At 39.1% G+C, this 11,882-nt stretch overlaps 2 protein-coding genes across 2 annotated transcripts; one reads left to right on the top strand and one right to left on the bottom strand.

Moving 5' to 3' along the window:
• The first annotated feature begins 968 nt into the window (after positions 1-968).
• On the top strand, positions 969-4,716 carry pdcl3 (phosducin-like 3). The gene is made up of 6 exons (XM_070914656.1): positions 969-1,020; positions 2,154-2,271; positions 2,542-2,632; positions 2,920-3,063; positions 3,501-3,709; positions 4,085-4,716. The coding sequence occupies exons 1-6, from the start codon at positions 1,015-1,017 to the stop codon at positions 4,231-4,233; spliced, it is 717 nt and encodes a 238-aa protein (XP_070770757.1). The 5' UTR covers positions 969-1,014; the 3' UTR covers positions 4,234-4,716.
• nms (neuromedin S) lies at positions 4,591-11,569 on the bottom strand. Its single transcript, XM_070914657.1, has 7 exons — positions 11,497-11,569; positions 8,907-8,953; positions 8,473-8,529; positions 7,224-7,250; positions 7,080-7,133; positions 6,106-6,180; positions 4,591-5,079 (listed from the first exon to the last, which is right to left on the bottom strand). Exons 1-7 carry the CDS (start codon positions 11,567-11,569, stop codon positions 5,047-5,049), a joined length of 366 nt encoding a protein of 121 aa, XP_070770758.1. The 3' UTR covers positions 4,591-5,046.
• Positions 11,570-11,882: the final 313 nt, after the last annotated feature.

The raw sequence follows: 11,882 nt of genomic DNA, 5'->3' as shown, positions 1-11,882 counted from the left end.
AGAAAAAGAGGAAGTTAGGCAAGTAAGACTGGTAGGATCTTAAATTAGAAAAAAAACATATCTACATTGTGTGACACCAATTTTAGATGAAGACAGTTCCGTTAGCTTCACTTCAATAATAAACTCAATACGTTTAGCCTCAATATATTATACTGTATATATAAGTAAATTATACTGTGTGTTTGATGTGTCATTTAGCTCCTCCTTTATGTGAGTTGTTAAGCTGTTAATTCATGTAACGCATTGCAATTCTGTTATTTTACTTGAGCATTTGAACTGTTACTGATACTTTATAGGCCATCATTTTACATTTCAGGAGCAAATATTGTACTTTTTACTCCTTTGGATTTATGTGGCAGCTATTTTCTAGTGTATTCAAGCACAAAACATGATCTCATAAAAAACAAAAAAGATCATGGTGTGTAGTTTATAGTCAGCATTTAATGGAGTATGCCCAGTTACAGAAACTTTAGATAAGCAGTCATTTACAGTAACACACAGAAAAGAACATTTATTTGTAAAGTAAGTATAAGAGTTGGTATATTTCCAATTCCAATGTAATTTTAAAAGGGGAAAAGCCTTACAAATGGTGTGTGTGTGTGTGTGTGTGTGTGTGTGTGTGTGTGTGTGAGCAACAGCAGCTGTTTGGTTTCACTCTGGCAGCCACAAATGGAATGCTCCGATCCCACTCCTTATATGGCCATATTGAGCCTCAACAGGAAGTTGGTGTCACTTTTATTATTGTCCCACCCATAAAGCATCGTTTCCTCGTCTTTTTAAATCGGGATTACGGAGCTGTAGTGCCATATACAAAAAGAAAAACAGACCGCCTGTGTTTGACTTAAGATATACTTAGTTAAAGGGTTTTTATTTTAACTCTAGATGTATCGTGTGCTTATTTGAAACAGTCATAGGTTTTTGTTTCCCGCCGGAATCTGTCCGTCTGCGGTCCTTCTGTTTCCGTGTCTGGGAGGAGAGCAACGGTGTGATTTCAGAGGAGTGTTATCTGTCAAAATGCAGGTCGGTAAAGCTTTATTAGACATTTAAACGCTGTGGTTTAACGTTGGTGAGTCAGACGATTTAACTTCGGTCGATGTTGGTGTAGTGTGTCGAAATAATTTCAAAGCATAGTTTTTGAAACTTACCTCGCAGTGTAGCTGGACGGACCAACACTTAAAATGTTAGCTTTACCATTAGCTAGCTAGCTTTCCTCAAACCTGTCAAAGAGTCACCGAGAAAGACATGATGATCTGAAATTAGCTGGCAGTAGAGCTGAAACCATTTGTGATATATCGATTAGTTGGTGGACAGAAATTTAACTGATGACAATTTTGATCTGGTCAAACATTTGGTAGTAACGGCTCGGAAAACAGAAATCATCTTAAAGTGTTGGATATGAAACGGAAAGAAAAGCAGAAAATCCTCACATTGAAGTGCCTGAAACCAGTAACAACTGTTTTCATCAATGACTTTTTTGTCACCACAGCACTACAATAAGTGGTTACAACAGTAGTTGGTAGGAATTTCATCTACAGTAATTGCACTACAGTGTATGTAAAATTGTAGTTAAACATCGAGAAAAATGCAGATTTTTCAAGCTCATGTTGTCGGCTCAGGTCTCGCTGTATTACCTCACTCAGCCCGAGTCATGCCTGAGTCAGTACATTACTCACATTATTGCATGTTTAAACTTTGGTATCCCATCTACAGTGGATGAGGTGGATTTTAGGGGTGTATACAGTATGAGGTGGGCAGAGCACACCCAACATTGTTTTCTAAGCCACTTCAAAGGCCCCCCAGCAGGTTAGACACCTCCCTGTGTTTACTTTTTCTCTCTGTCAGTTAGTCCAGTTTTATGTGTGTGGCAAATAAACCCACCCAAGTTAATTTCATACATTTGGTGCTTAAACAAGCACAAAACCCATCCAGGCCCGCAGCATGTACGCGTTTGTCTTAGACGATGGCTCGTTCCCAGTGTGTGTGTTTGATTTGGTAAATTAAACCCTGACCTTGGTCATTTGGTTCGGATCTTCAAAAACAAACAGATCTTGGTAATCAAGACTGGCGTTTCATTCTTCTGCTTACAAAAAGAGAAATACATCACATACCAGAGCTAACAGTATTTGTGTATACATGCTTTGTGTTCTACCCAGGACCCGAACGAAGACACAGAGTGGAATGATATCCTGAGGAAGAAAGGCATTCTTCCTCCCAAAGAGGTACCTAAAGATGACGAAGAGGAGGAGCTGGCCCTCCAACAGCAGTCTGTCGGTAAGACAGTTTGGTATAAATAAAATAAATTTTTTCCACCTCATAAAACATGGTTTAAAGTGCCACCCAAGTCAATGTACCCCACAGTTTTGGTTTTATTTGCAGATGCACCAATGAAAATCATGTAGGCCTAAATTATGTCAAATATGGTATTGATGACATTTCTAAAAGAGTTCAGTGTAGTCTAGTTTGACCCCATTCAAGTGATCACTGAGAGTTAGATTGTTTGCAGAACATGTAATCAGCTGCTGTGACTGTTTCTCTGAACAGTTAAAACATATGAGAGCATGACACTGGAGGAACTGGAGGAGAATGAAGATGAGTTTGGTGAAGACGATGAGGCTGCCATTGAGATGTACAGGTGAGTGGAGATTATGCAGGTAGGGGTCTGGTGTACTGAGCAACTCGTTTTCATTTACTGTATAGTATACAGTACATTGTATAGTTTTTAAATGACTTTTTAAATGACTGCTTGATACCAATAGAGTCTAATGCGAAAAGTAAACTTGCAGCATTTGGCTGGTGGCTAGGCTTATGGTCAGCCCAAGAAAAATCTATAATTTATTTTTATTAGCTCATAGCAGAATGAGTCTGACAGAAACCCATTCACTCTGACTGTATTCTGATATGAGATGTGTCTCCTTGCAGACAGCAGCGTCTCGCAGAGTGGAAGGCGACTCAGATGAAGAACGTGTTCGGGGAGCTGGGCGAAATCTCAGGGCAGGACTACATCAAGGAGGTCAACAAGGCCGGAGACGGCATCTGGGTGGTGCTGCACCTCTACAAACAGGGGTAGGGCATCCAACCGAATCAAGTACTTAAACAAGCGTGAGGCTTATGTCGAAAAAGGACAGAAAATATTTGAGTTGAGTTCTTTTTTTAATGCAATTTCTTCTTGCTGCTGTCTGATTTGGGTGCATTGACCCTTTAGACCTTTTATTTGTTTTTTTAGATTTCATACATACAGCCTACACAGCTGTTAAGATAACACCAGGACTTGTTTTGAGTCGTGTTTTTGGAATGTGTAATGTGACACTAGTCTACCTTCAAACTTACATAGCGTTTGGTAGCACATGAGTGCATACATATGTACATGTTATTTTTTTAAGTAATTTATCAAGCAAAAATGTCAAATGTTGTCATGTTCCACCTTCTTGATATTTTCTTCTTTTCTTTGTTTTATATCATTCTGCACTAACAGACCTGTGTGATGTTCTCTCCTTTCCCAGCATCCCTCTGTGCACCCTCATCAACCAGCACCTGAGCAGGTTGGCCACGAAGTTCCCTCAGACCAAATTCCTCAAGTCCATCTCCACCACCTGCATCCCCAACTACCCCGACCGCAACCTGCCCACCATCTTCGTGTATTTGGAAGGAGAGATGAAGGCCCAGTTCATTGGGCCACTGGTCTTCGGGGGCATGAACCTCAAAGTTGAAGGTAGGAGGCGACTTGCTATCAAAGAAGTGGCAGGACTTTGAACACACACTTAAATCTCCAGGGCCATCAGGGTGTATGTAAAGTCATTCCAGTTTGACTATAAAAATGTAAGTATTGTTGAATCCCAGTGTGATTAGTAATAACTAATTAATAGTAAATAGATGTAAACACCTAGCTTAAACAAATGCAACAGCCCTGTTAAAAAACCCTGCTTACCTTTCAACTTTAGGGCCATTTTGGAAGCTGTAGTTTGTGTTTGAACTGTATCACATTATTGATATTTTACACCACTGACAGTTTAACAGTCTCATCGTGTACATTTCATCATATTTTACGAGTGAAGTGTTTCTTATTTGTCCTGTCTGTCCCATCCAGAGCTGGAGTGGAGGTTATCGGAGAGTGGGGCGGTGAAGACAGACCTGGAGGAAAACCCCAAAAAACAAATCGAAGACAAGTTAATGTCATCGATCAGATGTTCGCTTCCTGCACGAAACGACAGTGACTCTGAGGACGAGGACTACTAGAAGGAAAGCACCTGTCACTCCAAAGGACCTTAAAACATCTGATGATGGTTTGAGCAGGGACAGAGAAGGGACGGCATCTCCTTTATCAGCATATACATTTCATATTTTGACCATGTAGGTGGCGCTCTTATACAGGGATCAGTCCTGCTCAAGGGCACATGAACAGGACACTTGGCTGGAGAGAATCAAACCGCCAGCCGGCCTCCTGTACATCTCTGTGGGAAAGTGGGGAAAACTGCACAACAATCGCTCTTTTGTAATTTCAATAAACACCCAACTTCATCACCTGAATCTTTACAAAAGCATCCAAAACAAATTATAACTTTTTTTATTACGTTTCATGATGGTTGTCACAAAATGTTCATGTACATTTAAATCTGTTAAATTAAATGTGAGTTCACCTCTTTGCCACAATAATCAGTGCCAGTTTCTTTCCCCAAGTTGTCTTTGTCACTGTTAATTATAAAGAACTTGTTGAAGAGATTATTTGTGTTTTTGTTTGAGCTTTCTGACACCCATGTCTTGTGTCTGGTGCTTGGGTACAGTTTACATTGACTCACACCGATTTGACATTCGGAAGCAGGAAGACACATGGCAGCCGAGGCAGTGCAGTTCTGGCTTTTTTTCTTTTTTTTCCATCTGTACAATAATTTATTTTCTATTAACAAAAAAATCATGTTTCAGTGTAGGGAGACATGTCAGAGATGCTGTGCGTCGCTCCACCAGTCGACTGTAGGTGTGATGTTCAGAGGTTTCCTGCTGCTCCTCTTCTGTTGAGCCTGATTTCCTTTTTTGTTTTTGTAGATTTTTCTTCTACAACATCACCTCCGGCAGACCTCGAATCTTCTGTTTCATTAGGAAGAAAGAGAAAAGTCAGTGTCGGCGGCAAATCGAACCTGAACAGTGATTTCATTTAGTGCTGGCTCTCTTAATCACTCGTTCACTACTTCTTTGCTCCCCGAAGCTTCCTGGGAAAAAAGGGTTGACTTTTTGTAGACAGGAGAGAAATGGTGAAAGTCCCTTGTTCTCTGAGTTTGTTTGTCTGTTGTTCCTCACCGATGTTGAAAGGTGTTGATGAATTTCCTGCCTAGAGAACCTTCTAAAACAGTGGTTCCCACCTGGGGAGTCGGGACTCCTCCAATAGGTTGCAAAAATAATGTTAATAATGGTCTACTACTCAACTTTAGATTCGTTTTTTTGACTTTTCTCTAATATTTGCCTTTCGTTGTTGTTAAAAACTGGATAGCTTAACCTCTTCAAGCCTCTTAACAGTTGGTTTGGTTTCAAATGTAGGGTGAGGGGGCACAACAAAGTAAAAGTATATATTATTGTCATTAGCGTAATGATAACGAAAGTTGTTGTGCTTTCCGTGATAATGGTACTTAAAATCATGTCTAGGTTCCTGGATGGAGGCCTGATACTTTCTGATAAGTTGTATTTGCATCTTTATTACAAAGGACTCTGAGCTGTATTGTCTTATTTTTCACTGATGTCCAATGCTAGCATCTTTGTAAGCACAATACTAACTGTAAACAGATATATTGATACGTTTTTTAAAACTGGAAAACATGTAGAGAAGTTGGCAGGACTTTTTTGAGCCCTAAGTAATGTCTGCAGGTCTTCATATCAGGTGGTATACTGCCTCAACAACCTCTTAAAACTTTCAACCAGGTAGGACAAACTATGTAGCCTGAGAGGCAAAGTTCAGGGGGGGGGAGTTTAACACAAGCTGAAGGCAAATCAATATTTTTATCAATTCCTCTCCAGGAAATAATGCTCTTATTCACATGAAAGAAACTGAGCGGTTTGAAGGAGGAAATCCCTCTTTGTTTGAACTTATAGATATATATACATATATCTAAGTTGTCTTACCAAAAGTACCACCTTCTTATTTCTCCTCTGGGAAAGCTTTGGGGAAAGTCGCATCAAAGGATGAACGGAGTGAGACTGGAGGAGGAAGGGGGAGAGTTCATTTAGAGAGGAAGCAGAGATGCTGTAACAATTTATACAATGAGATTATAACCCATCAATGTGATTATATGAGGTCTTTGGACTGTATACTAATACAGTAAATCCAAGGAATGGGACCAGTGAAAGAGAAACTGGCTTTGGTACTGACGTCCACAGCACAGAGAAGCTTTGTAACCTTGTTTATTTAGTCTTGATCAGATATTTCCTGAATCCTAATTTTGCAAGTTTTAGACCATCCTTTAAAAAAATAAAATAATAATAAAGTGTATTTAGACAACATGTAACTGTTGAAAGTTTTGGCTTCTTTTGTAGAAAAACATTTAGACAAGTTAAAAGTATCCAAACAAATATGGTTTGGGTCTCAGTAGTGAAACCCAGGTAATGTACTGGCACTAGTATTGAAAATGCTCAAACAATACTAAATTCTAAATTGATTCATACCTGTTTGCGAAGCCAGAATATTAACTTATTTTGGTGTGATGAGTCAGCCTTTTGCAGCTGCTCATCAAAACATTTTCACTTTCATTTCATTTCGCTGGTCATTTTTTAATACTTTTAAGTGTCAACTCAGACTGAACCAACAGCACCCCAATCAACAATGGCCAACATGTTGTTTGAACTTGAATTTTCCATCAGGAAATGTAATCTGGCTTAGGTTTTCCATTTTGAGAGACTTGAGCTCTTCAGTGCACTTAGGTTGTCATTGTTCACTTAAGCATTTAAAAAAAATCCCTTCTGTAAAAGCTTCCAGCAGATGTTTCACGTTCTCTTTTCCCACATCTGCTTCCATTTAAAATGACCAAAAGTGATGCGAAAACTTGTGAATGAAATAATGAACCAAAAACCACCAGCGGTTTGTTTGGTCCTCTGCTCACCTCGTGCTGTACAGCTCCGACTGAGTTGCGTGCTTTAGAGTAATGAAACAGAAACTGAAAAAAAAAGAGGGAAATTCAGAAGGTCAGTGAGCTGCTGCTGACAAAAAAACTAGATAATAACCAGAACTGAAGTCAAATACTTACTCTTTTGAAAACATTCTGGACTTGCTGCTGTGGGGAAACACAATTTCCGTTTAATAACAGAAGAGTCACATAGAGTTCAGTGGAGGGACACAAAAACAGTGACTCCTGTACATTCAGATTTTACAGCAATGTAACAACCACTAAATCTTTTCTCTCAGAAGCAAATAAGAAGCCAGTCACTGACCACAGATATTTGAAACTGGCGCGAATACCCAAACGCACTGATGTTTTTCACTCTGATAACCACACACTCTCTCTTCCTACAGACTCACATGCATGTTATTCTCTTCATTCATTTCAATTTTTGTTTGTTTATATTTTTTCCACTTTTTCTCATTTTATATGGTTTTAAAAAACAACATTCTCCTTTTTGTCATTGTGTACGCCTCCACCATCGAAAACAGCTAAATACTTATTCAATTTGTTCGATATTTAAGATATTTTTTGAGATGATGGACTAAGATTTCTGTTGGGAGTTGCAGGTTAATGTTTGTTTTGCTGTCGGGATGCCGATGATTCTCAGTTCTCTTCAACTGTAACGAGGTTCATGATATCAGTAGCTGAGGTGGCTGCTACGGGGACAAAACACAGCATTATTCTAAAGTAGGCTACGTTTTTCAGTCTTGTTACCTTCGCACATAACATCACTGCTCTTTCTGCCAGCATACATCACTGTGCCACACCGCTGTGAAACTGGAGGCCTCCCTCTCCAAAATATGAAAAACAACTCATATTTTATGTTAGTGACTGCATAGAAATCACAAGCCAATTAATTTACAAAAAGCTGCAGCGTAAAAAGTTCCATGATCACTTAGCGTAGTACCTAACTTCCTAATTGCACTGCCTACGCCAACCCTGCTTTAAAGAAAACATGCTTCTAAATAAAACCTAATTTGGAAAAAATAAGTATAGGTTCTTTATACCCAAACCTAGCAAAGAGCCCCCGCACCTCCCTTAAAAGTCTTCCTTTAACATTATATCGTTAGCACATAATCCTCACATTAATTGCAGTAAACAGACCATCACTGACAGTGACAGTTAGCAACAGGGCTCATGGGAAATGTGGTACTTAATTCTTTAAAACGCGAATATTAACCATGGTCTCATGTTTACAGTAATTATATCAAGACGTCACCGTTCATTTAAACAGTGATACAGCGTATATAGTTAATAATATTATAATGTTATGTACCTTTAAAGTGGCTATAAAGGGTTTTTGGTGTTTGGTTAGGGTTAGGGTTTCACCTACCTCATTCTGGTCTCTCCACAAAACATCACTCAAATCACCACTTTGGATGCCTCGCACCTGCAGACAAACACACTCCAATATGAATTCACAATGGACAATGAATGCAACTCAATATCTCAGTCTGAACACTGACCACTGCAGTTTTTTTTTTCCTAATAAAGGTAACCTGCTGCATGGGCTGAATGCATATGCAGATCAATGTGGTCTATGGACTCATTCTTTGGTCCAACAAAATTTTGGTTAGCGACTGAGTTGGGAAGAAATATTTGTATTAATATCAGACGGACAGACAAGTAAAAGCAATGATTAAAATGATTGATTAATCAAGGACCTCATATTAGCATTCCTTTCTTTACTTTAGTTGTCAGAGAGTCTGAATGATATGGGGATGATTTGAGAGTGGATGAATGCAAAATGAAAAGATAATTCCCTACCTTTCTTAACGCTATCCCATCATCCCACTGATCGAAAGGACTGGCATCTGAGAGAAGAGCAATGTGAAGTGAAGACATACTGGAAACACTGTTCATACTAAGGCAGCTTCTTTTGATACAGACATCATTGCCATCACGATAATGAATACAGAAAGGGAAATCACTGTAACACTGAACAATAATACTGAAACAATTCTATAGGACTCTAAGCGTGTTTGTGGTCCGCAAAAGCAACTTTAAAGTGATTTAATTGTATTTTACGTGCTGTAATTACAAGTCCTTCATACAATGATCTCATGAGAACTGAGAGTATATATCTGGTGCCATACTTAATTTATAGTGACTTTATGATGCAGCCTATTTGAATAAGCAGCTAGGCCTTGGACACTTGGACATAACAAATTGCACTTTGATGAAAATGCGGAGGCCTTCTGCAAAAAGTGTTGGCAACTTATAAATATTATAAAAAAACGTCTTAAATCCAAATAGTATCATAATGGACAGTATCTTGAGATAATGCCGCGCTTTTCAGAGAAACCCTCAGTTTCAAGCCTTAAAGTGTAACTCAACTCCAGTGATTTCATGATGCAGTGATGCTGATGTGTACTCAGGATGTGTTCGGTACATCCTAGTCCCGCATGGCCAGACCTGTCTCCACACTTTGGAGACAGGTCTGGCTCAACCCATCGTCGTTGTTTTTCTTTCAGCCAATCACAATTGTCTCTGGGCGGCGCTAAGCCCAGGATGCAGCGACGGTGCCCTTACAAAATAGTGTCAGGGGGATCTTGTTTTGGAGGAACATTTGCGAGCCCTGGCATGAAAATTGTTAAATCCCCACAACGTATGTAGAATATATGATTTTACAACTTTTACTGTTAAAAAAGACAAACATAACTTGATCATCTGTGTCCTGGAGGGGAAGCCTACCTGTACTTTAGTTCTGGAGGAGCTCACTGGACCCGTTAAAACCACAGACGATCCAAATCTTTGTCAAAACTTGTCATTTTCAGCGTGTAAGCTGCGAGCTTGGAGGTTGTTGATGTTGTTTCACGAAAAACAGTTACGCGCAGGAAGTAGCCTGCATCCCGTGAGTCAGACTAAGTACACCCTGACATCACTGTTGCTGTGGGCGTGGTTAGTGTGCCGGAGCACAAACTTTAAACTGGCAGAGGTCAGTGAAACAATGCTTTTCAGCCAGGTAGTAAGTTACTTGGTAATACTGTATTTTCCAGTGATAACAAGTAACTAAATGCATTTAGTTAGTACCTGAGATACTTGTACTTTATTTGAGTATTTCAATTTATACTTCTTTATGCTTCAATTCAACTTAATTCCAGGGGTAAATATTAAACTTTTTACTCGATTTGGTCGCTATGGTTACTAATTATTCAGAATTTACATACACAATAAATAATCACCTTTAAAAAAAATAATACATCTCCATAGATGTGAACACCAGTATATGAAGTAGTTAAAATGCTGTTTACACATGAATGTATATGATAATATAACAATCTAGAAGGAGCCATTTTACATAATGAGTACTTTTACTTTTAAAGTACATTTTGCTGCTAATACTTCTGTACTTTAAATTTGAATAGAGGACTTTTACTTGTAACTGAGTATATTTTGCTGTAGTTATTTCTGCTTTTAAAGGTCTTGTAAAGGAGTAATTGTGAATTTAAAGAATTGTGTTTCTCTAATTAGGCATACTTTATAAAAGGTTTATATGTTGAAATGCTTATTGAATCGATTTGAATGAATTATTAATGCTTTACAGGCCAGTAATAAGCCATTACATCATCTGAAAACAAACAGCAGAGCATCCAGACTCCAGTTAAGTTTTACATAACTTAACATTCACATCGGCAGACTTGATGGGTTACTGTAAGATGGGAAGCCCATGGCCTTTTGTTAATGACATGTATCAGCTGACCTGGTGGCATATCATAAAGTTATTAATAACGAATAATAAGAGTTTCTTACTTAAAAATGTGTAATACCTGATACCTGAAAATAAAGTCCGGCAAGTATGGCGTGGTTTATTTGAAAAGCAATCATCCATCGCGTCTGCAGTTGTTCATGTTAATAAGCTGCTGAGAAACTGGATACTCCGCAGCTCATTGCCAGTAGATCAGTGTTCAAAATGACTAATCTATAAAGTACCAATAAACGTTTTAATCAGCGGGGGTTTCAACTATTTTTTACGTTTTAACAATTGAAATATACATTTGTAAAAGTGAAGTATTCCTTATTAGACTGTGGTACCCGTTACTCTTGAATGAATGCATTTTTTAAATCTTTTATGGTTGTTGTTTTTTCCACACATGGTGAAGAAAGAAATGAATTGCATTTTGACTTAAACTCAACTTAATCACACTTTATGGTATTTTATATCACTATGATAGATTAGATCTACAATGAGCAGTCATTTTGCATCTCTTGAGTATCCCAGGATGAGCCTACGAGATGTTTTTTTAATAAGGAATAAATAAAACCCGAGAATTTCTCTCTCAAAAACAAGACTAAAGAAAAAGACGCACCAGTTGAGTTAAAAGACCTGTCAGTCAATTTCAATTTGATCACCCACCTGCTCTGCTCCAAGATCCAAGAAGACAGAATAGACATAGAAGGAAAAGTTGTCGCACAGTTGGCAGAGTCATGACTCTGTGTTTCCTCTCTTAAATCCTCTCCGGTCTTCTCTGGGTCCGGTTCGGTTCTGTTCGGTTCGGTTCTGCTCGGTTCGTTTCGGGTCCCCTCTTTGATCTCGGTTCCCCACAGCCGTGCGGTCTGAGCGCAGTGCCCTCTGCCCGCAACAGTTTAAAAGCGCACAACCTTGCGGGGTGACAGGCATCCTCACATACGCAGAGGTGACCAATCACGCCGACCCGGTCATCTGCACACCCGCCTGCGCAAATCCAACGCACAACGCCCCCCCCCTTCTCTCTCTCTTTCTGGGAATGACTCTACTGGGAA

Source organism: Enoplosus armatus, chromosome 11 (genome assembly GCF_043641665.1).
Source record: "Enoplosus armatus isolate fEnoArm2 chromosome 11, fEnoArm2.hap1, whole genome shotgun sequence".
Lineage (NCBI taxonomy): Eukaryota > Metazoa > Chordata > Actinopteri > Centrarchiformes > Enoplosidae > Enoplosus > Enoplosus armatus.
Note: the sequence above shows the minus strand (reverse complement) of the source record. Positions and strands in the feature narration are given on the sequence as shown.